This window comes from Sus scrofa, chromosome 13 (assembly GCF_054392235.1).
Source record: "Sus scrofa isolate SSC_HxYL_T2T_F1_AM1 chromosome 13, Sscrofa_HxYL_maternal_Yorkshire_Landrace_v2.0, whole genome shotgun sequence".
Taxonomy (NCBI): domain Eukaryota; kingdom Metazoa; phylum Chordata; class Mammalia; order Artiodactyla; family Suidae; genus Sus; species Sus scrofa.
In genome coordinates this window covers 85818695-85846368 of record NC_139395.1, presented here as the reverse complement: position 1 = coordinate 85846368, position 27674 = coordinate 85818695, and the positions used below count along the sequence as shown (strand labels likewise).

General features: G+C 55.1%; 1 protein-coding gene across 4 annotated transcripts in view; it reads right to left on the bottom strand.

Moving 5' to 3' along the window:
* Nucleotides 1–27065, bottom strand: part of IQSEC1 (IQ motif and Sec7 domain ArfGEF 1) — a 334379-nt gene extending 307314 nt beyond the window's left edge. For all 4 annotated transcript variants that reach the window (XM_084989556.1, XM_084989558.1, XM_084989557.1 and 1 more), the window contains exon 1: nt 26719–27065. In XM_084989556.1, coding sequence (XP_084845682.1) covers nt 26719–26990 — 272 coding nt within the window. In that variant the 5' untranslated portion in view covers nt 26991–27065. The remainder of the gene's footprint in view (nt 1–26718) is intronic.
* Between the last annotated feature and the right edge of the window lie 609 nt (nt 27066–27674).

The following is a 27674-nucleotide window of genomic DNA, read 5'->3' as shown; positions in this document are numbered from 1 at the left end:
ACTTGCATTCCTGTGGCTTGGGTGGCCCTGAGGGCTCCCAGGCCGCCGCCCACCTGGCCCCATGTGGAGCTCACCTGCTCCTGCCCTCCTACCAATAAGCACTTTGCTGATGCCTCTCCTTTCACCGGAAGCTGGGCCAGACATTTATCTCTCATAACTCTCACTCCCTGAGCTTGCACCTGCAGTTAGTGGTGTCAAAACCACTTACAGCCTTGATTCCATCACATCAGCAGCCTTCTTGGCTCTGTGTCAAGTGCAAATTTGATAAGTGAGCCCCACTCGGACCTCAGGGGAGGCTTCCAGGCTGGGGGGGCCAGTGGCTCCGGGGGCTTCCTCTGGGCCACCGCAGACTTGGTCCTCCTCCCCACATTGGCAGGACTGCCTCCCAGGCCCCAGAAGATACACCTGCAGGGGCTCCTCCTGGGCCCTAGGCTCCCACTGACCCCAAAGGCCGGCTGCTGGACAATCCTCCCCAGTGTCCTGCCTGGGGTCAAAGCCCAGCTATGAGTGGAGGTTCTAATGCTCTAACGGGCTGGGAACCAACCTCCCTGGGAGTCACCAGGACTAGGGGGACCCCCTCCATCTGCCTTTCAAAAGCACAGGCAGGGGGATGCTGTGGCCTTAGAAAAAGGGACTCTTTTCAAGTTTTCTGTGTCTTTTTGTCCCCTGGAAATTCAGACTGTGCGCTGGTGCAAGAAGACCTGGGCTTCTCGCCTGAGCTTTCTAAAGCTAGTTCTCACCAAATCACTCCCTGCTGAACCAAGGTGGGTTCCCCATGGGCACCTGAAGCTGCATGCACTGCTGCTGCTGCTTTCTTGGCTCGGGGGTCCCCACTGTGAGATGGGCAGAAGTAAGCATTGGTTGAGCCTGTGCTGTGTGCTTGCTGATTCCTTCTTTAATCTGTGTGGCCCCACTTTACAGATGAGCAAAGTGAGGCTCAGAGAGGTGAAGCAACTTGCTTGGGGTTGCACAGTACATAAGTGGCAGGGCCTGACATGACTGGGCCTAGTATGCCTCCCAAACCCGTGTTCTCTCCTTTGTGCTCCGTGTCTGTGCTCCCAAGACCCACCGCTGCTTGTGCTCTGGGGCTCTGCCTATGGCTGGGCAGTGACAGTGACGGGAGCTGGCTTCCTCTGTGTTTCTGTGGCCTCTGGGGAGGGTGGTCCTGCTGGCAGAGGTCTGAGCCAGGTTGGCGAAGGCTCCTTCCCCAGAGGTAGGACTCAGTAAGCCCCTTCTCTCTCTTCCCCCAGACACCTGCCAGCCCCAGGCTGGAGGAGAGCACGGGGATGGATCTGGAGGACAGTAGCTGCAGGACGGGCTTCTGTGGGGTGTGGCCTCCCTGTTTAAGAAACATGCTGATGCTGGTCCTTGAAGGCGAGGGTGGCATTTAGGGTGCGGTTGGGGTGGGGGCTGATCATCACCATCTTCCCAAGTTTCATTCACCAGATGCTAAAAGTCCCGCCCCCTCAGTTGAAGGAGCCAGAGGGATGGGAAAGGAGGCTTTTATTGTGTCTGCACGTCCGCCCGTCTGCTCTGTGGGCACTGTTTGTATGTAAAGCTGGTGGCTTTTTTCCCTCCATGGAGCTGGCACTCCAGGCCCCATCCAGCAGAGCTTATAAGCTTCCTTACATGTGGGCGTCTATGGGCTGGGGCGGCCCTGGGGCCCGTGCCGAAGCAGATCCCTCCAGGCCTGTGTCCCCATGAAGAGGGAGAGGCAGGTGTCAGGGAGGAGGATAGGGAGCCCCAGGTGGGTGCACGACCCCTTTCGCCTGCCCTTGGGGGCCCCATATCCTGATTCTGCCTGTGTCCTTCTAGGAGGGGGTGGCTTTTGATTTCTCTCAAGGTGACAACTTCAGCTGGAGCTTGGAGCTCAACACTCTTCTCCTTGAGTGGCTGTCTTTTGCTTTCATTTGGTTTCAGCAGACCACACCCTCCTCCACTCGCGCTGGGGGGGTTGCTCTGTGCACCTTACCTGGGCACCCTGGAGCCTGCAGTTTAATGACAAAGGACCCTGGCCAGGGTCTGGGCCTCCAGGGCCTGTGAGCTCAGCCAGCCCAGCCACACCACAGGTGGAGCTCAGCTTTCTTTCTGTGAAAGGCCAGCTTTGGTGTATAGTCAGACCTGCACCGCATCCTGGGGTATGCCCTGGGGTACATCCACAGTTAAGTCCCCTCCAGGGCAGGTGTGTTTCAGACTCCATCCCATGAGGAGGTCAGGCGCCAAGGGGCCTCTTGTGGCCCAGCTTGCCAAGCACAGTTTGAGTAATAAAAATTGCTGAGCTGGGAGCAAGCAGGTCTGGGTTTGGGTCTGGCCGCATCCTAGCAGGCTGGGCAAGTCTCACCTGGACAGTGGGCATAAGAATGGAGACAGAGCTGGTCAGCAGCACATGCAGGAGTTCTCAGACATCATTAAGCAGCTGCCTCAAGAAAAAAGCAGTGAAAACACAGCCATAGTTGAAGCACCAGCCTCCTAGGCTTTTAATGAGTCTTCCCTGACTGAGGAGAGTGTGGCTGCACATGCCCACAATAACCAGATCTGCCCGTACTTATTAATCATACGCAGGCACTACTGCACAAATGTCATGTGTATCACAAAAGAATCCAAGAAAAGACACTGAAGGATGAAACTAAATGATCAATGGAAACAGACTCCCACGTTTTCCCCTGCACCTCAAAGGACAGCATCCTTTGCCCCAGCCTCTTCTCCCTACCTCCCACCCTGAGTCTACCTATGCCTAGACCCCAGGCACCCCGGCCCCCTCTGTTTCTCATCGTGCTCACATGTCTACCCCCAAAACCTGCTCCTACACCCCACATAAAATGGCTGTCCCTCCCTGTGCTGGGGTCCCTCACCCTTCAAGACCTGTTCTCACTGTCCCCTCCTACTGGGGGCCTTTCCTGATGGCTACGAACAATTCACCATGTCCCATTTCTCCAGAGCTCTGTCCCACCCAATTACAAGGATGGCTAACCTCCACTGAGAGCTTGATGCACACCAGGCACTGTTCTCAGCATTTCACTTCCTTCATTTAATCTCCACGTGGTTCCATGAGGTGGGCACTTTTGTAACCTCCATGTTACAGATGAGGAAACTCGGGCACAGAGAGGTTAAGTAATTTGTGGAAGTCAGACCAGAGCTAAGGGGTAGGGGTGAAAGGACAACAGGCTAAGACTTCTTGGACTGGAAGGAAACCCAACACCTTCCCGAGCATGGTAATGGTCATGTCAATTGGCCAGGGCCCCAGGGCCTCTGGAAATGGAAAATCACCCAACACGCAGAGCGACAGCCTCTGAAGCCTTGGCTGCCAGGGGACTTGAGGGTCAGCGTTCACAGCTCAGCTTATCCACTACCCAGTGACCAGGGAGCTTCACCTGACAGCGGATACCCTGCATTTACCCGGAGGCTCAAGTTGGCTCTCCTGGGCTGCCTGTGCCCCTGGTCCTTTCCAACCCAGACGAGGCCCCAGCCTACACCCGAGGATGCCCTGGCCATCCCATATCTGCCCTCAGCCCGCACAGGTCCATGACCGCTCCCAGGGGGTGCCAGATGCTGCCCCAGAGAATCCCCCTCGACTGTGTAGGAGACAGACTTCGCATTCTAGGCCATGTGTACGGTGACTTAACCCTCCACCCTGCACGGCCCCCAAACAAGACCCAGCCCAGGCCAGCGCTCCACTCTTCCCTCCCTCCTTCCCCGCTCCCACCCGGTACAAGAGACACAGAACTTCCCTGGTCTGTGCTCACAGCACACCATCACGCTCTGGTGGGGCTCCGTGTGCTGGTCTGAAGCAGCTGGGGAAATAGGAAGGGGGCTGGGGTGGGACCGGGGATGAGGGTCTCAGAATCCACAGCCCCCTAGAGAGGTCACCTAGAACCCTACCAATGCAAAATGGTACAGCCTCTTTGGAAGACAGTTGGGCAATTCTTATGAAACTAAAATTACTCTCACCATAAGATCGAGCAGTCATGCTCCTTGATATTTACCCAAAGGAAGTAAAACTTCTGTGCAGGCAAAAACCTGCACATGGGTGTTGATAGCAGTTTTATTTAAACTGCTGAAACCTGGAAGTAACTGAGACACCCTTCAGTGAATGAATGGATACATAAAGTGTGCTCCATCCAGACAATGGGATATTATTCAGCATTAAAAAGAAATGAGGTACCATGAAAAGCCATGGAGGAAACTTAAATGCGTATTACTAAGTGAAAGAAGCCATCTGAAAAGGCTACACACTGTATGATTCTTGCTGTGACACTCAGGAAAAAGGACAGCTATGGAGATAGCGCAAAGACCAGTGGTGGCCAGGGGCTGGAGGACAGCAAGGATGAACAGGCGCAGCACAGGGGATATTTAGGGCCATTCTGTCCCTAAATATTAACGGTGGATCTCTGGCACCATACATTTGTCCAAACCACAATCAGACAGGTCTTCCAAAATGGTAACTTGACCCTTCTTCCACAGCAATCAGAGCAAATCCCAACCCCCACTCTGGGCCTCGACAACCCCTCTGCTTCACCTCCACTTCCCCTCAGCCACTGGCACACGACATTCCACTAGAACAGAACCGAGTACGCAGTGGGCACTCGGTAAATACTGTTGAACATCCTAAGAAATAAACCACCTCCCAACACACTGGACAGATGTTATCATCTGTGTTCTACAGATGAGAGTCAGGGCGGCACTGCAGATCCCTAGGCTTGGCTGATGATGAATGCTGCGTTTAAGACATAACCTTCACTAAGTTGTGTATTAATATGATGTTGCCAAAGACCTGTTACACTGATGCCATTCAAAACTCACTGCTTCGGAACCACCTCCTTGGTCCCATGCCCGTCACGGCCCCTCCTCTCCTGTGGGAGACCTCCATCAGTCTCCTCCACCTGCTGCCACCTCTGGTTATTGACAGATGCCGCCAGGAGGGGGTCGGCAGGATACCACTGTCCAGCTAAGCCTGCCCCTGGGACAGTCAAAGGGGCCCAGCTGTTGTGGCACTCGGTGGGAGAATTTTCTGCATATACAGTTATTAATGACTTTATTTATATACCAATATTTAGTACTGCTTGCAATTAAGCAAATCTGCTTTCAAAATATGACTAATTAGAACAGTCATGCTGGCAGGGAGAATGCACAGCATTCTAGCAAGAGTTGCCCCTGCCAGAGGAAGTAGCCTTGGCTCCCCACCCCTGCAGGACCCTGGCCTGGGGGAGGAAGGGGAGGAAGGGGAGGAAGGGGAGGGGAAGAGAGAAGGAAAGGGCAGAGGGCAGGTGAGTTACAATCCTCAGGCCTGGAACCTTAATTTGAATGATGCTTGTTAACAATGTTCTCTGGCCTGACATTTTCTGCTACTTGGAAGCCAAGGGAAAGGTATGGGGCCGTGCAATCCCGGGTTGACATTTTGGGGGGAGCCCACGGAGGGAGCTGAGCAGTGATGCAGAAACCCAGATCAATATGGGGCGGTAAGTAAAAGCTGGCATTTATCACTGACGGGCGTCATCCCATGACACCCTCGCTGATTTCCACCCAGTAAGAGGCAAGGCTTGCTCTCTGATTTTTCACTGAGTGGCCATTTTTGCTCAAGACAGGTGCTCGTGGCAGAGGTGGCCAAAAGCCCTAGTTCCTGGGGGCATCATTACCAAGCCTGGTTCAAGTCTCGATGTCCCAGGCAGTCTGAGAACCAGTGTCCCTCACAGGCACCTGCATCCGCCTTCATCTACCTGACCCACAACTGCCTCTTCTCTGACGTCCAACTCATGTCCCCACTCTGTGCCAGGCACTGAGCCGGGGTCAAGGACAGAGAGACCATGATGGCCTAGGCACTAACCTTTACCTTGACCCTGACCCCAAGGTCCCTAGATGGGTGACAAGGGCATGGAAACAGGCAGCCACGCTGCCCAGTGACCTGAGAACAAAGCCCAGCCAGGGAGGCCTCCTGGAGGAGTTGGAGAAGGAAAGGCTAAAGGCTGAAGGAAGTTGGGCCCTTGGGGCCAAGCAAGCCCGTGGTGGCACAAAGTGCCTGGTGGATTCAAGAAGGCTCAGGAGTGGCCCAGCCTGGTCCCTGAGGGCTACTGAGGGTGTTAGGTAGGGCACTTCGACCCCACATCTCTCACCCCTCACTTCCACTGCCCTCTGCCACAGGTCACCCACCGGGGCCAGCCTTGACCAGGTTGTCAAAAGCTGCAGCCTGTCGCTCCCCACCTCCTGGCCCTGCTAGATGTTCCACTGCATACCTGCTCCTCAGGGCCCAGCGCCCCTACCAGAACATAAGCCCCACAGGACGGGGGACCCAGGTGACAGCACAGAGCCTGATACCCAGACAGAACCACAAACACGCACAAGACAAGTAAGTGAAGAATAAAGAGCTTAAAATCCACCTGCAGCCACGGGGCACAGTGCACAGCCCCTCAGGATGCCCAGTAAGGGGCTAAGCAGAGGAGGGGGCAATGCTCAAGAGAAGCCAGAAACCAGGCTTTAGGTGAAAACTCCTGATCTGTAAAAGTTGGCATCTAGTTCAGGTTTTAAATCGATGTCTCTGTCGGCTGGGTGTGCCGGCTCAGATGGAAAGGAGAGCCTGAGGCGGGGCGGTGGGGGGGTGGGGGGAGGTGTTCACAGCAGAAGGAATGGGGTCTGATTTGCACAGGGAAAGATCAGCCTAACCCGCTACAGTGGATGCAGTGGTGGCCGCCACGGTCTCCCTTCAGGATGAGGCCCTCATGCCACCCCTGCCAGGGTTGCTGGCAGCCCACGGCTCTCAGCTCAGTCAGTCCCTCTCTGGGAGCCACCTTTGGCCAAGGTCATGGCTCCCTGCCCTAGGGGCAGCCACATACAATGTCTGGGCCATGCAGAGGGCTCCTGGGAGCAGAGCCGGGGGTTGGGTGGATGCCAGAGATGCCTGGTCCCGAAGGAGCTTATAGGGTCAAAGCCTCACCCCAGAGTCCCAACGAATGTCCAGGGTGTGTCTCCGTGCAGGTCACAGCAGGCAGCCCTGTCCCTTCCCTAATGCATAGTGTTCTGGGTGCCAAGCCTTGTCAGGTGTGACCCTGGCTGCTGCATGCAGGCAGGCCAGCCAGGAGCCAGCATGAAAGAGCCCTGCTTTATGGATCTGTAAAATATGTGTCCTGTTTTCTCTTAGGCAAGTTTCATAAATCAGTGCCCTTTCCATCTGGGGACATCAGCCGCTCCTATGACAGCACGGAGCCACTTTGCACTCCCCGCTGTAAATGCAGGTGACTAGAATGAGGGTCTCTTCCCGTGGCTGTAAAAGCAGGCCTGGAGCACGCTTGTCCTTCAGTGTGCTGGGTGTCAAGGACAGTGGGCACATACCTGAACCCCAGTGCCCTGGCCCATCAGAGAAGTAGGCAACGTAACAATGGCAACAGTTCTGACAACAGCCAGAGTGTATGGACCGAGTCCTATATGCCAGGGTCTCACCCTCAATGATCTGGTGAGGTCCAAACATACACCCCATTTTACCGATAAAGAAACTAAGGCACCAGGAGCAAGGAAACTGCTAGAGGTCAGAGCTGCTCCAGGAAGCCCGCTCCAGCCCACCCTCCTGCAGTGGGTCCGCCTGGGGGTGTCATGAGGGCAGGAGGAAGCAGGCCCCCCAAGCTCAGGGTGTAAGGGACACCAGCCCCCCTGACACTCGGGAACCACTGTGCCCTCCCCAGCCCTGCAGGGTGGGGTCATTCATCCCCTTCACAGATGAGGAAACCGAGGCACCGAGAGGAATCAGGAGCATGCCCCTTGGTCCCCCGCCCCCTCCCCCTGGGGGGGGCATCTCTGGACATCCCTGTTCCGGGAAAAAGTGGAAGGAGGATCCCCCCACCCAGCTCCATGGGAACTAGTGAGACCTCCCCTCGAGGCACACATGGCCCTAAGGAAGAAGAAAGCGAGGGGGCGGGGGCAGGAGGCCCCACTCTCTGGCTTCCAGATGGTCCTCTGCACAGGCCCCCCCACCAGTCTGGAGCAGAATGGCTTCCCCTGTCACTGGGAAGGGGGGGCAGGGCATCTAAACACAAGTCCCCAGCCCCAAACCACCACCTCTGAGAGAAGCCAGACCCACAGGCCCTGCAGCATCACCACAGCCCTACAGCAGTGTAACCACCTGGTGGAGGAGCCAGGCCTGCAGAATGACAGGAGGAACCACCAGGAAGGCTTCTCAGAGGAGGTGACATCTGAGCTCAGTCACTGACTAGCAGGCAGGAGGGGAGGCCAGCTACCTCCAAAGAGGTGGAAAGAGGCATGAGGAACAGATAAACACCAAGGGGGCAACAAGACCCCCGTGGGTGTGGGCATTAAGACATGGTCCTGCCAAGGAGCACAGCCTGGCACCGTCTTCAGAGAACAAGCCCTCGCTGCTTGGGGTACCGACAAAGCTCCTGGGGTCCAAGCCTCACCCTAGAGTCCCTGAGGGGCAGCTCTGCCCTGGGCATCCACCCCAGGGAAATGCTCCAGAGGGTCTCTGGGTGCCACGCAGGAGGATGCCATCCACCAAACATCCCCTGCAGTGGAGGCAGTTGGGCGTCCATCCCCGAGGGAGTGGGTGGTGGGGTAAGGGGTCGCCAACTCTAGAGCTCTGGAGGGTTCTGATCAGGGAGAAGCCACAGATGGGTGCCCCAAAACGGGTTCTGGCAACAGAGGATGCTCTCAGGGCACCTTAAAGGAGGGGGGGATGGGCAGGGACCACAGGGGTCTGCCCTGCTTGACCCATGGGGTCCAGAGAATGAACACGCCTCAGGGTACTACACTGGGGTCTGGGTGGGGTATGAGTCCTGAGCTCTCTGGGTGAGGGCCCCTCAACTGAGGCATCTCTCGGAGAAGCCAGCCCTGTGGCGGCAGCTGGTGACAAGGGGATCTGCCCACAGGAACCCTGCGTACAAATTACTGTGTGCACCAAGGAAGGACACAGAGTGACAAGGACCCGGACAGGCAGGGGAGGGCGGGGGAGGATGTGGGGCCGAGGAAGAAGTAAGCAGACAGAGCCAGCCAGAGGCCTTGGCTGGACGGCGATGATAAACACACCAGGACGCCCGGGTCTGATTAACTCACCACCTCACCCACACGGAAGCCAGGACAGGAGAGGGAGGCCATGCCAGGGCAGGGAACAGAGGTGGGGGTAGGGTCACACCCTGTACATGGCGGCAGGGTCACTGCGTTCGAGAAGCTTCCAACACAAATAGCACCCCGAGTCAGGAGCCACCAGGGCCCTCAGAAGTGGAGTTAATAACTAGAGCTCTAGACGGAGGTTCATCACTGTCAGCCTGAGTGCTGGACCCGTGGGCCAGGCATGGAGCCCCCAGGCAGCCCTGGGTGCCCAGAAAGGGGCTCCTCCATGGGGTGGCGGGGGAGTGGCAGGCAGGTCTAGGGGGCCCAGGAACAGCAGGAAAGGGAAGGAAGGCCAGTCACATGATATCCATCACTTGTGAGTACTTCCTGAGGGCCTACTGTGTGCCGGCCACTGGGGCTTCAAGGGGGAGATGACAGGCAGACCCTGCCCTCATGGAGCCCATGTGCCTAGGTGAGCAGAAAGGGCTGGGTGGGGACGTACACTAAGGAGAACCAGGCGGGAAGCATGGACTCCAGAGAGGGAGGGAGGGAGGCAGCCAGCCACATACCTCTGGGAGCCAGAGCCAGAATGCTGCCCTGCCACCAGCCCTCCCCTCACCCCCGCTCCTCTGGACAACCAGACACTAACACCCCCCAACCCGGGCTGGTTATTTGGGGGCTGAGTTCCTGTGTCTAAAGGTTTCCTGCTCATCAGTATAAGACCCAGCATTGCCACTTGCAGGTACACACCAAGAAGGACGGAGAGAGGGTCCCAAAGAGATATTTGTACATGCGTATTCATAGCACACTATTCACAGGAGCCAAGAGGCAGAAGCGAGCCCAGTGTCCACTGACAGACGGATGGACAAAGTGTGGTCCATTCCTACAACTGAATGTTAGCCTTAAAAAGGAAGGAATTTCAGACACGTGTGGCAACACGGGATGAACCTTGAGGACATTGTGCTCATGAAATAAGCCAGTCACAAAGGACAGATACACTATGATCCACTTATATGAGGTCCCTAGAGGAGTCAAATCCACAGGCCAGAGAGTAGATGGTGGGGTCAGGGGCTGGGGGTTAGTGGTTGATGCAGAGAGAGTTTTAGTTTGGGAAGATGAAAAAGTTCTGGAGATAGATGGTGGTGGTGGCTGCACAACAGTGTGAATATACTTAATGCCCCTGACCTTGACACTTAAAAATGGTTAAAATGGGAGTTCCCATTGTGACGGAGCAGAAACAAATCCAACTAGGAACCATAAGGTTGCAGGTTCAATCCCTGTCTCGCTCAGTGGGTTGAGGATCTGGTGTTGCCGTGAGCTGTGGTGTAGGTCGCAGATGCAGCTCAGATCCCGCGTTGCTGTGGCTGTGGTGTAGGCTGGCAGAGTTAGCTCTGATTAGACCCCTAGCCTGGGAACCTCCATGTGCTGCGGGTGCAGCCCTAAACAGCAAAAGCAAAAAAAAAAAAAAAAAAGTTAAAATGGTAAATTTTATGTTATGCGCATTTACCAGAATTTTTAAAAATAAGGTAATGTCCTTTCAGGGAAAAAAGTACTTGCATACACAGTAAGTGCTCAACTAACACCTGTTTCCTGCCAGCCTCCCCCTCTCCCTCAGGATAGAGAATCAACTGCACAGAATTAGGGCATAGGCTCTGGCCTCACTAGTCAGTGACAGAGCTGAGCACTCAGCCGCCAAGCTGGGACACGGACCAGGGGTCCCTGTGGCCCAGCCCTTCCCTGGATTTGGCCCTTGTCCCTAAGCCGCTGGCCAGGGAGGCCTGCGTGCAGGAGCCAGCAGGACTCATGCTTTGAACAGGATCCCTGAGATCAGAAGATTTGCTGGAGTCGATATAAATAGCCCAAAGCTCCCGGCCTCTGCTGCTAAGCTGGTGGTGTGTGCCTGGCAGCCAGGGGGGACCCCACAAGCCTGGCTCCAAACTCACTTTCCTGGAGCCCCGCCCCACAGGCCCAGCACCCTGTGCTCTCCAGACCTTTAGTTCAGGTGGCCCACCCCACCTCCCTGCCCATCACGAGTTCTCTTTCCAAACTCAAATTGGTTTCTAAACCAAAGCAGACTCATCAGCAGGCTCCTGCCCTGGTTTGCTGTATAGGGACTTAAGGAGCCAAGTTGCAGAGGGGCGCACCAGGGTGGGTGCACCAGGGTGGGCACACCTGGGGTGCCGAGGGAGGGGCAGGGCTGGGCGCAAAATCTAGGAACACAGCCCAAGCCCCAGACGCGCTTTCACTGGATCCCGATCATGACTGTCATTAGCCTCAAAGTCAACCTGCAAATACAGCACCTTCAAAACACGGAACAGAGGCATTTCCTGAGGGTACAGAAGCTCCCCCTTTCCCCTCCCTCTCCTTCCCTCCACCTCTCTCCCATCAGATGGTCCCCCTGAGGGCTGACCTCCGCCTCTCTGCACCAGCATCCCCCAGCCACATGCTGGCACCTATGAGGCCTGGCAAGGGCTAGTCACATGAATGAACACCTGAAAGAATCAACGGCTAACTCAACACGCAGGAGAACGCGGAAAGATTAAATATGCACAGTCGCCACCAGTCTCTCAGTCTGTCTCTGTCTGTCTCTCCTGGTACCATCTTCTCTGTCATTGTCTCTGTCTCTCCCAGCCCTGCAGTGTGAGCAAGAGGACCAGAGGGCTGTCCCTTCTCCCCTGGGGAAGTCGTGGGAGCATCAATTCCAGTGCCTGAGGAGGGACGCAGGCCCAGAATGTCTTCCCCCTGTCCCCAACTGTCCCAAAGGCTGCCACCTGCCCCCTTCCTGGCCTGAGCAGCTAGAAGCCAGCCAGTCCATAGACTCTTCCCCCAAGAGGACCCCGGGTCTCCGTGACACCCCAGGCGGTACCCTATCTGTCACCAGACTCCCACCATTCCCTGCGGGCCAGACCAGGGGGCTTGGTTTACCCTCCACCTCTGTATCTCACACTGTGAAGTAATTGCTCCTCATCAGCTGAGTGATTACATTTAGCATCTTTCCCAAGACAAGGGGCCTGGGGCCCACTCCACTCCCATTCATTCAAACACTGAGGACTCGGGCTCCCAGAGATGTGCTCAAACATTTTCAGGACCAAGAGGGATCAAAAGAAAACACAGTTGACCCTTGAATAACACAAGTTAGAGCTGTGTGGGCATGCTTCTAGGTGATTTTTTTTAAAAATAGCAAATACTACAGTACTACACAATCCACAGTTGGTTGAATTCATGGATGTAGAACTGCAGATATGGAGGGCTGATTGTACTTAGAACACAGATTTTCCAACTGTGGGGAGAGTTGGCACTCCCTAATTCCCACGTTGTTCAAGGGTCAGCCATACATTTACATGGACTTAAACACATGGTTTTATTCTCTCATGTAAGAGTCTGAAGGTGGGAAGTCCAGGCTGTATGGGGCAGTTCCCTCTAGGTTACCAAGAGCTACTTCTAGCTCACTACCCACCTATCCCTACGGTATGGCCATTGTCCTCACAATCCAAAATAGCTGCCTAAGCTCCAGCCATCACATTCTCATTCCAGCCAATAGGAAAGCCAACAGGTAGGAGAAGCAAAGGGCAAAGGACCCACCTCTTCCTTTTAAATACATTTCCTGGAAGCTATATGCCACACTTCTGCTTACCTCTCATTAGCCAGAGCAGTCACATGGCCATATCTAATGACCAGGAGGCTGGGAAAGCCAGTCTTTAACGTGTCTGGCATCATGGCCATATAACAAACAAGTTTTAGTTAAAGGAAAAAGGAAAGCAGATGTTGGGAGGCAGCTATCCGGGTCACACATCCTCCCCACCCAGGCCAGGGATCATCCCCTTTCTATCTCCAAGACTCCTTTACTATCTGCCCCAGAACCTCCCACATAATGATGTCTGAAAACTCCTGCATGTGCTGCTGACCAGCTCTGTCTCCATTCTTATGCCCACTGTCCAGGTGAGACTTGCCCAGCCTGCTAGGATGCGGCCAGACCCAAACCCAGACCTGCTTGCTCCCAGCTCAGCAATTTTTATTACTCAAACTGTGCTTGGCAAGCTGGGCCACAAGAGGCCCCTTGGCGCCTGACCTCCTCATGGGATGGAGTCTGAAACACACCTGCCCTGGAGGGGACTTAACTGTGGATGTACCCCAGGGCATACCCCAGGATGCGGTGCAGGTCTGACTATACACCAAAGCTGGCCTTTCACAGAAAGAAAGCTGAGCTCCACCTGTGGTGTGGCTGGGCTGGCTGAGCTCACAGGCCCTGGAGGCCCAGACCCTGGCCAGGGTCCTTTGTCATTAAACTGCAGGCTCCAGGGTGCCCAGGTAAGGTGCACAGAGCAACCCCCCCAGCGCGAGTGGAGGAGGGTGTGGTCTGCTGAAACCAAATGAAAGCAAAAGACAGCCACTCAAGGAGAAGAGTGTTGAGCTCCAAGCTCCAGCTGAAGTTGTCACCTTGAGAGAAATCAAAAGCCACCCCCTCCTAGAAGGACACAGGCAGAATCAGGATATGGGGCCCCCAAGGGCAGGCGAAAGGGGTCGTGCACCCACCTGGGGCTCCCTATCCTCCTCCCTGACACCTGCCTCTCCCTCTTCATGGGGACACAGGCCTGGAGGGATCTGCTTCGGCACGGGCCCCAGGGCCGCCCCAGCCCATAGACGCCCACATGTAAGGAAGCTTATAAGCTCTGCTGGATGGGGCCTGGAGTGCCAGCTCCATGGAGGGAAAAAAGCCACCAGCTTTACATACAAACAGTGCCCACAGAGCAGACGGGCGGACGTGCAGACACAATAAAAGCCTCCTTTCCCATCCCTCTGGCTCCTTCAACTGAGGGGGCGGGACTTTTAGCATCTGGTGAATGAAACTTGGGAAGATGGTGATGATCAGCCCCCACCCCAACCGCACCCTAAATGCCACCCTCGCCTTCAAGGACCAGCATCAGCATGTTTCTTAAACAGGGAGGCCACACCCCACAGAAGCCCGTCCTGCAGCTACTGTCCTCCAGATCCATCCCCGTGCTCTCCTCCAGCCTGGGGCTGGCAGGTGTCTGGGGGAAGAGAGAGAAGGGGCTTACTGAGTCCTACCTCTGGGGAAGGAGCCTTCGCCAACCTGGCTCAGACCTCTGCCAGCAGGACCACCCTCCCCAGAGGCCACAGAAACACAGAGGAAGCCAGCTCCCGTCACTGTCACTGCCCAGCCATAGGCAGAGCCCCAGAGCACAAGCAGCGGTGGGTCTTGGGAGCACAGACACGGAGCACAAAGGAGAGAACACGGGTTTGGGAGGCATACTAGGCCCAGTCATGTCAGGCCCTGCCACTTATGTACTGTGCAACCCCAAGCAAGTTGCTTCACCTCTCTGAGCCTCACTTTGCTCATCTGTAAAGTGGGGCCACACAGATTAAAGAAGGAATCAGCAAGCACACAGCACAGGCTCAACCAATGCTTACTTCTGCCCATCTCACAGTGGGGACCCCCGAGCCAAGAAAGCAGCTGCCTCAAGAAAAAAGCAGTGAAAACACAGCCATAGTTGAAGCACCAGCCTCCTAGGCTTTTAATGAGTCTTCCCTGACTGAGGAGAGTGTGGCTGCACATGCCCACAATAACCAGATCTGCCCGTACTTATTAATCATACGCAGGCACTACTGCACAAATGTCATGTGTATCACAAAAGAATCCAAGAAAAGACACTGAAGGATGAAACTAAATGATCAATGGAAACAGACTCCCACATTTTCCCCTGCACCTCAAAGGACAGCATCCTTTGCCCCAGGGATGTGGATACTCCATGGTGGAGATTCTGGAGTTGTCCACGTGACAATCATGTAATTATTTTAAAAATCTCATTTTACACTGGGGGCAGGGATAAAATGGGAGGTTGGGGTTGGTTACACATACTACTATGTACCGAACAGGTAAGTAACAAGGACCTACTGTTAGCACAGGGAAATCTACTCAGTACTCCGTAGTGACCTATATGAGAAAAGGATCTGAAAAGGAATGGAAATACATGTATGTATAAATGATTCACCTTGCTGTGCACCTGAAACTAACACGACATTGTAAGTCAACTATATTCCAATAAAATTTTAAAATAAAATATTGCATTTATTTTTTATAGAGTAGATTATTTTTTTAATTTTAATTTTTATTTCTTTATATATATATTTTTTCTACTGCACAGCATACTGACCCAGTTACACATATTGTATACATTCTTTTTCCTCACATTACATGTTCCATCATAATTGACTAGACAGAGTTCCCAGTTCTACACAGCAGGAACCCATTGCTGATCCATCCCGAAGGCAATATTCTGCATCTATTTACCCCAAGCTCCCAGTCCCTCCCACTCCCTCCCCTTCCCCCTCGGCAACCACAAGTCTATTCCCCATGTCCACGATTTTCTTTTCTGTGGAAAGGTTCCTTTGTGCCACATATTAGATTCCAGATGTAAGTGATATCACATGGTATTTGTCTTTTTCTGACTCACTTCACTCAAGATGAGAGTCTCTAGTTCCATCCATGTTGCTGCAAATGGCATTATTTTGTTCTTTTTTATGGCCGAGTAGTATTCCATTGTGTAGATATACCACATTTTCCTGATCCAATCATCTATCAGTGAACATCTGGGTGGATTCCATGTCTTGGCTATTGTGAATAGTGCTGCAATGAACATGTGGGTGCATATATCTTTTTTAAGTAGAGTTTTGTCCAGATATATGCCCAAGAGTGGGACTGCTGGGTCATATGGTAGTTAAAATATTGCATTTTAAACGTAAGCAGTTTGCTAGGAGGGTACCCAAAGGGAGGTGGCACCTGGAGCTGCCAGATGATAGAGGGGAGAAGCAGGCACCCAGGCACAGCTAGTCAGACACCAGGCCCTGGGGGACTCAGTGCTGCAGCACAAATACAAAGAGGAGGTTCATGCCAGCGTGTATCCAAATCAAGAAAAGTTCCAAGAGGAGAATGGGTCCTTACAGGACATGTGGGGCTTCCAGAGGCAGGAGTGGAGGGGTGGGAAGGGTGTCCAGCCAGAGGGAACAGCATGAGCAAAGGCACAGAGTGTGAAAACCTCACATGGAGTGAGTGGCAGTGAGTGATGTAGCATGAATGGGGCCACCAGCCACCCCACCCAGGACAGGTTTCTGAGCAAGAGGGAACCTTCAGGAAATGCTGTGTCTGTGCCCAGACCACCTGAGAAGAGGCAGGAACAGAAAGAGGAGGAAGGACACACGCCTCCTTCTCTCGAGCAGCAAGCAGGGGCTCCGCACCACCCCCACCATGTCCACAGCCACCTGTGCAACAGCCCTGCCCCCTGCAGGCAGGAGCAAGTCTGTGGGATCCCCAGCCCCGGAGGATGGCTGCTCCCCAGGCAGGAGAGGCTGCTCAGAAGGCCCAGTGCAGGGGGAGTGGGCAGGCAGGTGCTCTTAATTACCGTGATCACTCAAAACACACCAGCAGCGATGACTTCCTCTAGACCCCTGTCCTGCTCCCTGGATGTTTTGGCTGTTTTGCCATGTGGCCAGAATTAAAACACAGCTCGGGGCAGGGGTGCTGCAGATGGGAGTGGGCAGGTCCCTGAGCAATGGGGAGTAGATCTGGCCTGCTCCAGCCCCTCCCAGGCCCCTAGTCAGGCAGAAGGCCTGGGAAGCACTCTCACCCCCACTGCCAGGTTCCCGGTGGAAGAAGAACACCATTCAGGCACACAGCACCCATGGAGAATGACCCACCAGGGACAGGACAGGCTGCCACACCCTATGCAGAGAGAGGAGTGACACTTTTAGCAGCCTTAGATGGGGGAAGTGACAGTTCAGAGCCTGGGCACATGGAATGTGGGGGGCTGAAGGCTGAAAATCCTGGCTCCTCCTCCCACTGAGGGTGGGGGCCACTCCCCTCCCCTTGAACCTGGCCATGTAGCAGACGTGACCATGTGGGAGTCCCAAGGTCAAGCCACAAGAAGCCTCACATCTCCCACCTGGCCTTGGAGCACCAGCTCTGGAGTCCCTGGGCCACCATGTAAGAAGCCCCCTCTCCCTGGAGGTCCCCGCGCCAGAGAGGCCACTCACAAACACTCTGGCCAAGCCTCCAGAGGCTCCACAAGTTCCCAGATACATGAGGAAAGATGTTTTGGACCCTCCAGACTACTCCATCCACTATTTGAATATCACTGACAACACAAGGAACAGAATGCCAAACCAGCTAAGCCCTGCCCTGAGCCTCTAGATTTCAGAGTAATTTGTACTCAGCCACAGATAACTAGAACATTGAGTCAGTCACTCACTCACTCCCTCACTCATTCATCCAACACATACTCATTACAACCTACCCTGAAGCAGGGCTCCTTACAAAAACAGTGGAGACAAATAACTCACTCCCCATGTGCTGAAGGGAACTTCTGGGCTGGTTCCCCAAGCCCACCCAGTTTGTCTGGGTCCACACCCATGTACCCCTCTCCCTGATCAGCAGCTCTCCCTCCTGGAACCCTCATTTCTGGGGTCACTGCCAACACTCCGCCGTCCAGTCCCCACCCTGCCTTCACTCTCTCTTGGTGAGAAGAGATACATAGGATGTTCGGCTTTGCAAGCAGGTTTATTTTTTTCTAAAAGGACTCCTAGATCCTAAAAGAAACAAAAGAATGAAAATGGTGCACCAGAAAATATCTAACACAAAAGAAGCTAGGACGGGAGGAATGGAGGAAGAAAAAATTGCATCATATACATAGAAAATAAAATTACAGAGGTAAATCCTGCTTTATCAATAATTATATTAAATATAAGTAGATAAAACACCCTAATTACCAGGCAGAGACTAGCAAAATGGATCATTAAAAGAACACATAATCCAGGAGTTCCCAATGTGGCTCTGCAGGTTATAAAACCAACTAGCATCCATGAGGATGCAGGTTCAATCCCTGGCCTCGCTGAGTGGGTCAAAGATCCAGCATTGCCATGAACCAAGGATGTGGCGTTGCTGTGCCTGTGGTGTAGGCCAGCAGCTGTAACTCAGATTCAGCCCTAGCCTGGGAACTTCCATATGCCATGAGTACAGCCCTAAAAAACACACACACACACAAAAAAAAGCAAAAAAAAAAAAAAACCCACACATAATCCAACCATATGGTATCTATAAGAGACTCACTTTAGATTCAAAGACACAAATAGGTTGAAAAGAAGATGATGAAAAAAATATTCCATGCAAGCAGTAACCAAAAGAGACCTGGAGTGGCTATACTACCAGACAAAATAGACTTTATGACAAAAATTACTAAAGACAAGGAAGGCTATTTTATGATGATAAAAGGGTCAATCCATCAAGAAAACATAATAACTAGAGTTCTCTTGTAGCTCAGCAGGTTAAGTATCTGATAATGTCACTGCAGCAGCTCAGGTTGCTACCATGGCATGGGTTTGATTCCTGGCCCAGAACTTCCACATGCCGTGGGCAAGGCCAAAAAAACATACTTTCATACCTGAAACTAATACAACATTGTAAATCAACTATACTCCAATAAAATTTAATTTTTTAAAAAAGACATAATAATTATAAACACATAAGTACCAAACAACAGAACCCCAAAATATACAAAGCAAAAACTGACAGAAATAAACAGAGAAAGAGACAATTCAAGAATAACAGGTGGAGATATCAACACCCCACCTTCAATAATAACAGAACAACCAGGCAGAAGATCAACAGGAAATTGAAGATGTGAGCAATACTATAAACCAACTAGACTCAACAGACACGGGCAGAACACTCCACCCAACCACAGCAGAACAGATGCACAGTCTTCTCAAGTCCATGCAACCTTCTCCAGGACAGATCATATTTTAGACATTAAAATGAGGCTCAATGCATTGAAAAGGATCAAAGCACACAAGAATGTTCTCTGAGCACACTGGGCTAGAATTTAGAGGGTCTCCTAGAATGTCTAGGTGACAGCTCTCGTAGGCTCATCCTTGCTCAAACCACGGCTTTCCCCCCACCTACCTCTGTGTGCCTCTGTTTCCCCACCTGTACAATCAGAATAGTAATGGTACCCACCCACAGAATGAACAAGTCAGGCATTAGTACTCATTACTGACAGAGAGTGGTAATAACAACCCCTTACATTCCATCCCTGGGTGAGGAGACATTCATTCACACAACAGGTTATGACTTTCAAAACACCTTCCCTCTCGGTATTTAACTTGGTCCTCACTGCAACCCTGCAGGGTCACCTGTTCATTGGGGAAAGCGGACAGGGGTGAAGCCCCAATACAGTGGTGTCTATTGACAACAGGTGCCAGGGAAGATGCAGTTCAGTCTCTGGGGGGGGATCAAAAGGGGTGGTCAAAATGGCCCCAGACACTCCTTTCAGGTGGAGGATTTTACACACCTGGAAGTGTGAGGACGGCTAAGCTGGGTGATAGTTAGGCCTCCAAGTCCTGCCAGAGCTGGGAGCAGGCAATGGGCTGGGGGCAAGGTGGGGAAAACATTCCAGAGGGCTCTGCTTTGTTGTGGAGAGTCTTCCTTCTGTTTTAACAGCATTAAGTCTCCACAACTTTAATCCAAGTGAAGAGGCTGGAACTGAGGGCTACAGGGATTGTGATGGCACATCTTACAAAGTCAGTTACATGAGATGTGGAGAAGGTAGGCAGATAACAGAGAAATAAATGCCAAAACCCAAGTCACCTGATTCTAAATCTCATGACTCTTCTCTAACATCAGATTTCTTCTCGCCCTAGAAAGAGGGAGCAACAGTGATAAAAACTGGCAGGAACAAGAGGTACGCTGCATGTTAAAGATTTAAACCTCACAACCACTCTCGGAGGAAGGTGATGCTTTCTAACCTCATTTTATGAGGCACAGAGAGGCTAAGAAACAGGGGCAGCACAGCCAGAACGTGGTGGAGGAAGTGTCCTGACCACTGCTCTGTCCATGTACTACATATGTACCCCGCCCAGGAGCCATCTGGAACCCCAGCCACCCCAGGGGAGGTGAGCAACCCTGCTGGGCTGCTCCTTTAGAGGGGGCATAGGTGGAAAGAGCAACAGAGACCAGGGAGAAGCTGGGGCACCCAGCCCCAGGAACAGCTTGGGTCTTAGCATAATTGGCGCATTTGAAGTCTACGGGCCCAAAACACGGGTCTTCTGTCCTGTCCTTTGTGAATCTTGCCTCCTCCAAGGAAGGCTAAGCTTTTCACACCCAGATTTGTTCACCATGCTACCCCTACCCTGTAAGGTTGAAGTCAGCTCTAAGCAAGGGCCCTGGGCCGTCTGGGCCTCACCTGGCCCACTGTTCCCAACGACAGGCCTGGCACCGTCCCCAACAGCACCTCCCAATCCCAAACCCACCGTGTACCCGCCTCCCTGCCTCGGTGCTTCCACACATGCTGTCTGTCTACCTTGATTCCACCCTCCTCCTCCTTGCTCCTCAAGCCCTAGCTCAAACGTCACCTCCTCCAGGAAGCCACTGCCAACACCCAAGGGTGGGCATCTGCTTCCTGCTCGGGGATGCACACCACTTGGCCCCACTTCCTACCCCAGCCCAGGATCTCCACCAACTTCCACTTACAGGCTTCCATCCCTGTTCTTGTGCTTCCAAGAGGAGGCGGCGGGGGAGCTGCTGTTCAAGGGCAAGGATCAGGCGGGGCTGATGCCCCAGGAACAGTCAGTGAACAGAAGGAGATAGCGGGGGTGCCGCAGTGCCCAGCCTGGCTCCCAGGGCACACCAGGCGCTGTGTAAATGTCAGCTCCCCCCTCGACGTGGTTCCAACACCTCACGGATGGAGAGGCACGTAATAAATACTGCAAGACTTCACTGTAGAACTGGGGCCGGGGTGTGTGCTCTGCCTGGAACAGTTCTTTCAACTTGAAAATGTTCATAATAAAACGCTGGGGAAAAACGATCCTCAAGGTCACCCTGAATGCCCTTGTCCTCCCCAAGCCACCATTCAGGGTGTCCTGCAGTACCAGGCACCATGCGATCCCTTGTTCTGAGCAACCCCAGACAGGGCCGCCTCCCCACCTCACATGGGGACACACCTCGGGGACCCAGGGCAAAGCCTGCCTTACTTGGAGGGCCCTCCTGCTAGCAGGTGACTGAGGGTGACAGGATCCTGCAGACCCAGGCAGGGCTCAGCGGCTCAGGTATCATCTCAGGGCCACCTGGAGGGTCCCCACAAAGCTGGGGAAGTTGGGGTGGGGAAGGCATTTGAAAAACTCAAGGCTGCAGCTCTTTAAGGAATAAAAGATCAGCACTGAGCATGTGTAGTAACTAGTCTGGCATCTCCGCCAACATGTCACCCTGCTGAGGGGGAGCAATCTGACTCCAAAGGCCTCACTCACCTCCGAATTCCTGACAAGGCTGGCACCCCATGAAGCTTGGTTTGCAGTTGGGGCAATTTCTGCTGCAGCCTGGCCCTCATCTGCAAGGGGTGGGGGTGGGGGTAGCATGTTCGGGGACAACTGAATTCCAGGCCACCAGCATGGCCCTGGCCTGCCTCACGGCCTCATATGCAGCCTCTGCTCCATTGCAATGAGGTCAGTTCGCATCCCCTATTCCAGTTCCTGCCACACGCACGTCTGGCCGGTTTGTCTTTCTGCTGCTCTGAGGCAATTATATGGATAACACTTACCCTGACAAGCTCAGAACGGTGCCCTCCCCAAGTCAGGCAAGGCATGGCTCTTTCTTACAAAAAAAACAAAGAACCAAAAAATGAGATCAACTGTCAAAACAATGTCATAGACAAAACAGCTGACACTCAGCCACCAAGTTGACCAAAAGTGCTGATGCCCCCCGACTCCGGGGTGGCTCACGGAGTCCAAACGCTCCCTGGCACAGTCTCGGGGCGTGAGCACTCAGAGGAGGGCATGAGAGCAGGTCTTGACTCAGGTTCACACACCTCCTGCTCCCTGCTTTTCTCAAGCTGAGCGAGATAAAGACACAGTTCACGCTTTATTCTCCAGGTTGTAAAAGAATAATTCGCTTAGCTTGTCAGATGGCCAGGAGAGCTTCAGAGAAGTGCCTCCTCGTCCTTCTACGGACTCTACCATCTGCTGGAAAAATAACGGCTTGCCCTGCTCCTGTGGAGGTGAACATGTTTCGTCCAAGCAGGACGAGGCCCTCGAGCCTGATGTGCCCCATTCCCAAGCAGGGGATGTCCTCCCAGCACAGGACACTGGGCTCCATCTTGGCCGGGAGAGAAAGAGCATTATTTACCGAGGACACAAACACAGTGTCTCCCTCTGCCACCCCACTGCCCCTACCTGTGCAAATCAGACAAGCCCTCCCACCTTGCTTGGTCTCGGTGCCCCTGCTCCCTCTGCATGGGTCAGGGGAGACAGGAACAGAAGCGGCCAGGACCTCACACCCTGGACCGCAGGGCTGGGGAGCTGCTCTGAAGAAGCACGTGCTCAGAGGCTCCTGGCTGGGACCCACCCAAGGACAGCTGCTGGCGTCACTGCCTCTGGCCACCCCCTCTTCGCTGGCCACCCCTGGGCTTCCCTCGGAACTGACGCGCCCCCATCATGGTTAATGTCAGCACAGACCGGAGGAGGCTTGTTTGGAAAATCAACAGAATGTGAATGCCACTAGAAACTCCCCCAGAGTGAGTCACCAGCTCGGAGCTTCAGAAAAACGTCCTCTCCAGTGATGTGACAGCACTTGAGGGCTGGAGGGGACGAGAGCGTGACAGAGGCGGCTCCAAGGGGCCCCCTCCCCCCTCTCCAAGCTGGTGTTTACTTCCACCAGGAAACTCCAGAGGAGCAGAGGCTGAGAAGGTGCATCTCCTCTGGTCCCTGTCCGCTCCACAAGGCCACCTCAAGTGATGCCAAGGGACGACCAGGCCCAGATAACGAAGGCCTGCAAGACAGCACAAGGACCAGGCACGCTGGGTTTCCTCCAGTGTGGAAGGCTGGGAGTCATACAGGATCCCAGGAGGTCATCTCATCACCAGTTAGCACGAAGGCCAAGTGGCGGGGGAGGGCAGGGGCCTGGACCAGACTCCGGAGCCCCGGTCCTGGCTCCACCACTGGCTAGGTGGCAGGGCTCAAGCCAGGCAAACAACCTGAGAGGCAGTTTTACATCAGCAGAATGGGAGAGGGCAATGGTTCCTGCCTTGTAGGACTGCAGGGGCCATGAAATGAGCTGGAAAATGCAAAGCCCTGGAACAGCGCAGGGCACACAGGACACCCTTGTGGCCAGAGCTTAACACGCTCACCCTGCCTCCCAGGCATCTGGTCTGCTGCTCGTTGATAGCAGCTGCATCTGCTGAAGTTCAAGCTGACTTTCTAAAGGAAGCACAAGGATCCTAATCAAGCCTTCCTGCCTTCGTCCACTCAACAATATCTACCGAGCACCTATTATGTGCCCAAACTGCTAGTGGGGCAGGAGGGGACAGTGCTAGAAACACCATTAGAATGCAGGTGACTCAACACTGGATATGAATTCTGATGTCGGAAAAAAAGTAATCAAATACCCAATGTAACCAAAGGCATCCTATTTCTTTCCTGTTACTACTATGTTTTCCCCAAAGCCAAGAAACTCATGCAAACAGGGGTTTAAAGATCTCTGGGCCCAGGAACCCTCCCAAGGACCCCTGCAAGGAACCTTGGGGAGGTGGCACAGATCAACTGTTGTCTCAGTGCTAGTTTATCCAATGGCATCTATCTGTACATACCCCAACAGGACACTGCACTTGCCAGGTACCCAGGGGTGCCCTGTCCAGTGGCCATGGGGCCAGGGGCTCCTGACTCAAGCTGAAGCATCAGAAGGCTACTTAGGAAAAGGGAAGCCAGGCCCAGCTTAGCGTGACAGGCTCACCAGACACTCACCCACAGGGGCTGCTGTCTGCAGGCAGGGGGCCTGGGAGAGGGTGCCTGCAGTCCCAGAATATGGGCGCACCAGCACTGGGGGAAAGTGGAGTGGAGTTGCCCAGCAGAAAGTGATCCCCATTCCATGGCCGTGCACTGACGGTCATCTCGAGAAACCCCCACACAGGGGGTCTTGTCTCCATGACAGGTGGCCAGCCCCTACCCCACTCCAACTTTTGGATGGTCATTCTCCAGGGTGCCAGCTCCCTACTCCATGTCTCCCATGTGGACACTGGGCCCCCAGAGGTCTCACTCAGGTTCAGGAAGTTCACTCACCTCCTCCTCCTACTTGTGCTCAACTGGCCCAAAAAAAATGAGAGCCTAGCTGACAAGAATCTGCCATGCATTAGGCATGTACTGTGTACAAGCTTCCTCCATGCCCATGATTTTCCCTTAATCCTCTGAAAAAGCATGGGAGGCAGCTATGATCATCACTGTTTTGTGCATGCAAAACCCTGGGGCAAGTGCAGAGCTGGCCCTGGGACCCGCTCATCTGCCCAAGTCCCTTGCTCTGTGTGGGCTGTGTGCTCGCTGCAAGTCTTCTCCATGCTCCTTTTTGGTCTCCAGCACATGGTTCCGCATACAGCAGACACTTCATAAAAACTGGCTGCCCTCAGGGCGCTGGTTACCTCATGCTCTTAGGCATAAATCACCTTGCTCCATGGATGGGCAAGGGCCCTCAAACCCAGGTTAGAAAAGCAGTCATCAGTTCATCCCCTCCAACTCTGCAGCAGCTTAAACCCCACAGATGTGAGAAGGCACGGGCGTGCCACCAGCCCCATGCAGGGGTCCTGGGGCAGGAGGGGGCTGGGTAAGGAAGCAGATGAGGGAAAGCAGCCCAAGTACTGTCTTGATGGGGCCCGCAGTTCTGTTAATACAGTTGTGTCCCACAGCCCTACTCCCAGGTCCGAGAGCCCCAGCACCACATCTCCCAAAACTTGTCAGAAACACAGGCCTCCAGCTGCCCCAGACCCACGGGCCCGGATCTGCATTTCAGCACAGTTCCCGGCACCCGAGTGCACACACAAGCCTGAGAAGTGCCTCTGAAGCCCGGGAGAATCTGCCACTGTTTCTCTTGAAAGGAATGCTATCCTAGAACTGAGGCCAGGCTGACACAGAGCCGGGGACTCAGGAAACGAGCCCCTAGCTCCCTCCAAGGCCACCATCGCCCCCAGCAGCCCCTCAGACTCTTCCCTCCCACACCTGGTCACCAGCGGTGACTTTGAAGGGAAAAAAGGAATCCATCCCCATGGTTGGTGCTGTGAGGCATCTGCCTACAGTGTGTCAATGTTCCCTAGGAAAGCGGGCAGCACGTCCCTGTCCTGGTATGTTGCCTCCCCGAGCAGCTGATGACCTCACCAGGGCTCTTCCCTAAGTCCTTGCCTGGGGAGTAAAGGCTCAGGCCCTGCAATTAGCACCAGATGACCCAAACTGCTGCGGAAGGGACTGAGTGATCAAGAGGGTCTCAGAGACACCAAAGAGCCAAAGGTGGAGCCACAGAGGCAGCAGCGGGGTCTCTCTCTCTGTGATGCCAGCTTCAGGAGTACCCCATGTCTCCCTTCTCTCTCCCAAGATAAAAAGAACACAGAAGCTTATCACTGGCCTGCCCCCACAGAGCCACCAGCCTCACCCATGCCCTGACCCATCCTCAATACTCCTCCTCCAGGGCTCACCAGAGCCCAGAAGCACCCAAAGCAGGGCAGCAGGAGGACCCCAGCCCCTGCCCCCCAGGGACTCCCACCTTCCTTCCAGGACCACAGCCTGCACAGCCCAGTCTAGGTCACAGTTCTGCCTGGGGCACTGGAGGCATGGGGTCTCTACTGACCAGATGACCAGTTAACCACACCTGGACTCCTGGGAATCAGAACGCCCCCCTCCGGCAGGATTTTGGAGTCAAGTGCAACTTCTCCCCCATCATTTCTGAATCTTCAGGACATGACCTCGCCACCCCCGACCCAACCCACCCACGCCCACAGCTCTAATCCGTGAAGTGTGGGCTAGTTGGTCCCAAAGACACAGGGGACAAAGTGGGGAGGGGTTAGACGGGGCCCAGAGCACAGAGGAACCCCGTCCCAGCGGCCACTGGAGCCGTGGTACACCCTGCCTCGCCCCACAGGGCGCCAGGACTTCTGCGGAGAGGGGCCGCGCACACTTCGGACCCACCAGAGGCGTACGGGCGGCCGGGACCGCGAGGCCAGCTCGGCTGGCCAGTCCCGTCCCATCCCATCCCCAGCTTAATCCCTGATCCGAAATAGCCCCGGGTAATCCTAGGGCGAGGCGGGAGGAACCCGGAGACGCGGAGACGCGGAGACGCGAAGGAAGAGTCAGAGGCGTCCAGAAGGAGCAGAGCTCGGCGTGCCCGGGGCTGGAGGCAGCACGGAGTCCCTTGGGGAGGGATGCGACCCGCAAGTGACCCCGGCCCACTCGAGAGCGGGCTCTGCGCCTGCCGCGCCCCCTCTCCTCTGAGTCTTGGGGTCTCCCGGCCAGGAGTTCTGGCCCCGCTACCCAGAACCCCAGGGCTGCCTCCGGACAGTCCCTTGTGGCGGGTTGGACCCTGCATCCGAGCTCCTGGGTTGCAGGAACCTGAGTTCCGAGCCGGCCGGCAGCGGAAAGCCGGGCGGGCGGGAGCGCTGGGCAGCGCACCCGAGACCCTTTTCCTGAGAATTCAGTCCCCGGGAGACTGAGCCCCAAGTCGGGCCGCGACGCCGCGGGGGTACTCGGGGGCGCCAGGGATCTCCTAGCCGGCACCCTCCCCGCCCAGCCCCGAGGGGAGTGCCCCCCCCACAAGAAGTTCGCGCGCCTCCGACACGCCCGCCGCCCCCGGTCCCCACTTACTTGTCGCGGCGGCCGCCGAGTTCCGGGATGGCGCCGAGCGGCTGTTGGCCGGGGCCGGGGCCGGGGTCGGGGCGGCGGGCGCACGCGGCCAGGTGCCGCCGGTGCCGCTCCAGCAGGCCGGCGTTCTCGCGGCTCAGCCGCGCCACTTGGCGCTCCAGCTCCTCGATGCGTCGCCGCCGGCGCGCCAGTAGCTCCTGCTGCGCCGCGACGATCCGGGTCAGCTCCTGCAGGTACTCGGCCGCCTGGCCGGGGGGCTCGGCGGCGCTCGCCATGGTCCCCGCCTCAGGCGCGTGTGCGGCGGGGCGGCGGCGGCGCAGCCATGGCTGCGCGGCGGGGATGGCAGCTCTGCGCGGCGCGGCGCGGGGCTCTGCCCGGGGGGCGCGGCGCGCGGGGCCGACGCGGCCCCGCCTCGGCGCCCAGCTCCCGCCTCCGCCCGCACCCGCCCCTGGCGCCTCCGCGCCGCCCGATGCCCGCGGCCCTACGGACGCGCCAGGCCGGGTAGGGCGCGGAGCTGCGGCCGCCGCGGGCGGGCGAGGAGTTTGTAAAGTGCCGGCTGCGACGCGAAGGGAAGGGACGCCGGAGCTCTGGCGGCGGGCGCGGGAGGAGCGGGCAAGAGGAGGCGGCGGCGCAGGGAGGGCGCCGCCTACCGGCCCCGCGCGCCAGCCCCGCGCCCGCTCCCGCCTCCGGGGTGCGACTCTCGCCTCCGCACCTCCGTCTGAGCCGCTCAGATGCCCAAATTTCTCAAAGAAGAAATTTGGCAAAATATGGCTTCCTACTACACATTATCAGTCGACGACTGGGGTGTGAATAGGAAAATAACTCAAGAACATATAAGCACTTTGACACGTTTTCTGATCCATGTCTCCTAAAAGGCAGGGTTCCTTTTGTCGCACCAGCAAGTTTCCCTGACTGTCCCTTCCGCTTTCTAAGCGGTCAGTGGCCCAGAGGCCTTCATG